Source organism: Staurois parvus, unplaced genomic scaffold, assembly GCF_062004578.1.
Source record: "Staurois parvus isolate SC_StPar_1 unplaced genomic scaffold, SC_StPar_1.0 ptg000566l, whole genome shotgun sequence".
Lineage (NCBI taxonomy): Eukaryota > Metazoa > Chordata > Amphibia > Anura > Ranidae > Staurois > Staurois parvus.
In genome coordinates this window covers 5,793,735-5,799,734 of record NW_028318362.1, presented here as the reverse complement: position 1 = coordinate 5,799,734, position 6,000 = coordinate 5,793,735, and the positions used below count along the sequence as shown (strand labels likewise).

The window sequence follows — 6,000 nt, the reverse complement described above, 5'->3', positions numbered from 1 at the left end:
GATAAACTGATTTGGTTCAAATGGTGTCAAGTGTGTTTGGTGACAACCATGGTGGTTGGAGTGTCATGGTATGGGGCTGCATGAGCGCTGCAGGCACTGGGGCGTTACAGTTCATTGAGGGAACCATGAATGCCAACATGTACTGTGACATACTGAAGAAGAGTATGATCCCCTCCCTTCGGAGACTGGGCCGTAGGGCAGTATTCCAACATGATAATGACCCCAAACACACCTCCAAGACGACCACTGCCTTGCTAAAGAAGCTGAGGGTAAAGGTGATGGACTGGCCAAGCATGTCTTCAGACCTATACCTTACTGAGCATCTGTGGGGCATCCTCAAATGGAAGGTAGAGGAGCACAAGGTCTCTAACATCCACCAGCTCCGTGATGTTATCATGGAGGAGTGGAAGAGAACTCTTGTTGCAAGCGGTTTAGACATTAATGGCTGTGTGTTGAGTTATTTTGAGGGGACAGCAAATTTACACTGTTATACAAGATGTACACTCGCTACTTTACATTGTAGCAAAGTTTCATTTCTTAAGTGTTGTCACATGAAAAGATATAATCAAATATTTACAAAAATGTGAGGGGTGTACTCACTTCTGTGAGATATTGTATGTGGCATCATGGTGATCGTCAGAAGTAGGAGAATTTATTTTGCAGGTTTTTAATGGCATAAAAAATGTACAGCTAATTTTTAAAAATCATAAAACCAGGAAATATCTATTAACATTTCCCACCAAATGAAAAACCCAATCTGTCCTGAAAAATTACAAGGAATAACCCACCTGGATACACTAAATAGTTCCTATGATATGTATTATACTAACACGTCAAAGTTGCAAAATTGTGTTGGGGTATCACTGTTGGTTTTTCCCTGGTCGTGAAGGGGTTAAAAATATCTTTTAATGTACTGATTTATGCTCGTTCAGGCTATATATTTTTTAATCTACAAGCTGTCAGCCATGGTGGGAGACAGGACGTGCAGTTTTTTCCATTCACATATTCCACATGGCGGGCACCATGGGTTTGGACTTTTTTGCTGACTAGCTTTAAGTATGCTGGAAGATTTTTGTGTTGTTCTGTAAACTGCCCTACTCCTGCGCATGTTACTTTAGTGAAGTATAAATTGATTGCAGTTGCCATTTGTACTTTATAGTGCAGATAGAACAGTCAGAAGAGTTTGAACCTATGTCATAGTCCAAAATGTTAAACATACAAACATACCAATCACTTAGAACATTATGACACCCATCATAACTTGTCAAGGCATGGACTCCACTAGACCTCTGAAGGTATACTGTGGTATCTGACTCCAAGCGGTCAGTGGTAAACCCTTAAATCCTGCAAGTTGAGGGGGGAGGGGGGGGTGCCCCCATGGATCCGACTTGTCTTTCCAGCACAGCCCACAGCTGCTCAGTTGGATTGAGATCTGAAGAATTTGGATGCCAGATCAACATATCAAATGTGTTGTGTTCTTCAAACCATTCTTGACCTCATCAGACCAGGCCACCTTCTTCCATTGCTCCGTGGTCCAGTTCTGATGCTCCTGTGCCCATTGTAGGCACTTTCAGCTATCGACTCGGTTCACCATGGGCACCCTGACTGGTCTGTGGCACGTAGCCCCATATGCAACAAACTACGATGCACTGTGCATTGTGACACCTTTTATCAGAACAAGCATCAACTTTGTCAGCAAATGTAGCTTTTCTATTGGATTGGACTACACGGGCTAGCCTTTATTCCCTTGGATTGGACTACACGGGCTAGCCTTTATTCCCTATGTTCATCAATGAGGCTTGGCCATCCATGACCTTGTCAACAGTTTACCGGTTTTCCTTCCTTGGACCACTTTTGGTAGGTCTTGACTACTGCAGACTGGCAACAACCCACAAGAGCTTCAGTTTTCAGAGAAGCTCTAACCCAGTTGTCTAACCATTACAATCTGGCCCTTGTCCAAGTCACTCAAATCCTTAGACTTGCCCATTTTTTCTGCTTTTAACACATCAACATGTTCACTTTCTGTCTATTATATCTCACCCACTTTCGGATGGCGCTGTAACGAGATAATCAATGTTATTCGTTTTACCGGTCAATGGTCATAATGCTATGGCTGGTCGGTGTATATCCTCAGACCAAGAAATAACCACTAATGTACCCAGAAACTAGAATTAGTGCTTGGTTTGTTTTGATGTCACACCTCCCAGCTGAATGTCATCAGCAGTAGTCAAACTGACAATTTCACATCAATAGGACCCTGTGGTTAATGTTGTCACCTATTCAGAGGAAGAACAGATCATTGTAATATTAGCTTAGCTCTGACAGCCCACCGAATTTAAAAAAAAAAAAAAGAAAAAAATCCTATGTTAAATTTCACAAAGTTATGTTCACCATTTAAAGGCAAGTTATTTTTGGTTTTACAAACAGGTCGAAGGCATTAGAACAGCATAAAAGTCAGGCAACCAACTTTTTCTGAAGGAGGTTAGCAAGGGCAGCTTTCACAGTTTTGCAAAAAAACAACTTTGCACAAACAAATCAATGAACCAATAGAAATGTTCTTTCCTTTTTATTATGCCCTGACACAGAGAAGTTAATTGGCAGAATCCTACTGGAATGTTAGCGGTATGCTACAATGTTTTCTATTGAGCAGCTGTTAATTAAGCATAGATCAGCAAAGGTCAGGCCTGTATTATTCAGTGCTAACTGTCCTCAACACATTAAAAGTGTATCATTAAAAGTGTTTAATTTTTAACCATCTTTGCAAGTTCTGACCATTACTGCAAAAATTCTGAGTCATTGAAATGTAACCTCTGAATCCTATAACAAATATAGAAAACATCATCAGAGTAATTCATGTAGAGAGATCTTCACACACTAGAGGGCAGTCTTGTACTACAACTGAATCAACTGCAAACCCCCCTAAAGAAACAGAAAATAGGGCTGCCATTAAGGGATTACAGAGCCATTTAGGGATTAGAGGCCATAAAACAACCATTAATGACTGTTTGCCATTAGGATACTAGTGAATTACAGATTACATAATCATAAATACACAAGGTTAGATGGTACATTGTAACTATTTGTATCACTTTCTAACTGTTAAAGGGGACAGATGATCAGCATGAAAGTATAATTGTAAAGGCATACTTATGAAACATGAAAAATGTGCCCTGCTACTTAGTCTCCAGAGCTAACAGCTCTCCTGAGGTCTGATAGCAACGGATATTAGATGACAGCAGCTTTTCTCAACAAGAGTTCCATTAGAGTGTTACTAAACCCACAACCGTAAAATCAGTCTATATATGCAGTAAAGCATGCTCGTTATACTCACTATAGAACCTAAGGGGTTAATCCTCCACATTGGGTAAAAAGGCTGTTTGATCCTGTCTTCTCTGATCCTTTCCTTCTTCCAGTGTCACCCTCTTATCTCCTGATAAGACATATTGTGTGGAGACACTCTGTACATGCTCAGTTTGGTGTGTATAGCTAAAGAGGTTTTTTTTTTTCCCTTGGGAGAGTGTGTGTGATCAGCACAGGGCCAATCAGCACTCTCCAGACAGAGGTCAGGGGTTCTGCATCCTCAACACTCCTGCCTATGTGCAGGACACTGTCATCGTGGCAATGTAAGTGGAGGTGTGCATGCGCAGCTCAGTTTACAGAGCCAGGTGAGAGAGCAAGCAGGAAGGGGCATTTTAATGCATGTTTCTTCTGCAATAAAGGCCTGACTGCTTACAGTTTCTTACAGTGGGACTTCAGTTCTACTTTAAGTACCCTTTTTGTAAGCTATCTTCAAACAATGCTCATATTTGTGTTATATTGGATAAGTTTCTCTCAAAAAGACATATGTGTTTGTAATCTTCATTGAGAAGTGCTATGTAAAATGCCTTATTTGGTAGACAGTGTTGTCAAAAGAAAAAAAAAAGAAAAAAATAACTGCTATGGTTTGTTTTAAAGTGTTATTAAACCCAGGACCCTGCATTCACTACAGCTGGTCTCCCACAGTACACAGAACATGAAAGTAAATATAGTAATTTAGTAAATATAAACTGCTAAATACCTTTTTTCATCAGCAGTTAGAGTAGTCTTGTGACTTCTATCAGTGTCCAGCAGAGAACTGCTTGTAGGAGGAGTTTTCATTCTCCTCTCAATGTCCTATGAGGCTGCAGGACCCCTGACCTCTGTGTGGACAGTGTTGATTGGGAGAGTGCATGTATTCAGCACAGAGCCAAAGACAAAAATATAACTATCTAGCAATACACGCCAAACTAAGCATGTGCAGCTTGCCCCCAAGACTCTGCTCTATCAGCAGATGGATTGGGGACAGTAGAAGAGGAGGCTCAGAGAAGTCAGGATCAAGCATCCTTTTTACACAATACGGAGGATTAACCACACTGAGTATAACAAGCATGCTTTACTGCATATACAGACTGATTTTACTGTTGTGGGTTTAGTAACATTTTAAGTGATTATCGTATCACGAAATCCATGAGCCAATTAAACAGGGTTTATAAAATATGAAAATGACCAATTTACACACACCATGCTAAAGTGAGGCAAGCCCTAAATGATGGCCATTATTCTTTCAATCACGGGTTTCAGGAAAGAAAAATGCACCGATTCCCCGTCAACACTGAGGAATCCTTCCTGCAGCCCTATTGTATGCTGCCAGTGTGGAGTCTTCTATGCCGGCAGCAAACAATGATCACTGCTGGCAACTATAGCCAAGGGAGGTAATCGCATGCAAAAACAAAAAATCCAGACAGGCTGCTTGTACTGAACTCAATTGATCAATTGACTTCAGTAAAACCAGCCTGCCCATAGATGGATCGAATCTTGGCCAGTCCCTGCTGAACGAGCTGAGATTCGATCCATCTATGACCAGCTTTAGCATAAAAAAATGCACATTATTTGGCCTTTTATATATGCAAAGTAATGCCATTAATGAATCATTCCAATAGAAAAATGTGCTTTTGTAATCAAACCAGAGCAACATTCCCAGCAATATACTGGATAAATAACCCTGGAGTTTCCTCTCTTGCCTTCAACATCCAGCTCTGTAAACTATGAATAAAAAAACTAAAGCAACTAAAAGCATGAAATAAGACACAACAAAATAAGAGGGCACTGGTAGTTTTATTAGTGGACTCTAGGTATTGTATCACAAGATTAACAGCAACGAGCAAGACTAGTGAATGAGTAGCAATGGAATCCCTTCCTAGCCTGCATCCAAAGCACCAAAAATGGAGCTGTTGTGACTACATGTGATAATCCAATTCCAAAAAGAACTGGCTTGTTTCCTGTATTGTCCATACTCTAGCAATACTCTATTGGGGTGTATCACTTTACATTAGAGGACTACGACATGCACATACTTCCCTTGGAGGTAAGCAACGAGGATACAAGGGAAAAAAGTAATGAGAAGAGAATGGCTTAGTTTTCATCTTTCTGTGCCTACGATTGTACAGGTACCTACAGCAGTTCATCTGTTTCTGTGGCAACATAGCACACATGCACAAGTGATACGGTTGATGGGGAACATGGCCGGGGCAGAGCACAGAGACAATGAAATCTGCGGGATGGACAATTTGTGCAAACAAATCTCAGCTTTGTACAGTCAGTTTCTGCTCTGTTAGCGAGGCCTGCTGGGCGACCGTTTTGTTCTCGTGGCTCCGTAATTTGGATACAACTTCAAGGAATGCCAGGCTTTGAACTTCCTTGTGCAGAGGCTCTGCAAAAATCAGCATGCAAACATTAGAGATATGAAATATGACTGGATCCAAGCGACAGAAAACATAATGTGAACTGCAATAGGAGGACTGCTGTACTGGGTCTAGTACTGCAAGTGATGCAAATGATTAGAACATCATTTGTGGCAACTAGGCCATGGAAGGATTAACTCCTGAGCTAAGGGGATTGCTAGATTTCCCTATATGTAAAGAAATCTATATTTCATTACTTAGAGGGGAACAGCACTTTCACCACGTCGCCATTTATGAATCA

General features: G+C 40.9%; 1 protein-coding gene across 2 annotated transcripts in view; it reads right to left on the bottom strand.

The window, feature by feature from the left end:
- Window positions 1-5,114: 5,114 nt before the first annotated feature.
- RAP1GDS1 (Rap1 GTPase-GDP dissociation stimulator 1) overlaps window positions 5,115-6,000 on the bottom strand; it is a 149,945-nt gene continuing 149,059 nt past the window's right edge. For both annotated transcript variants that reach the window (XM_089691643.1, XM_089691644.1), the window contains one exon: window positions 5,115-5,728. In XM_089691643.1, coding sequence (XP_089547769.1) covers window positions 5,601-5,728 — 128 coding nt within the window. In that variant the 3' untranslated portion in view covers window positions 5,115-5,600. The remainder of the gene's footprint in view (window positions 5,729-6,000) is intronic.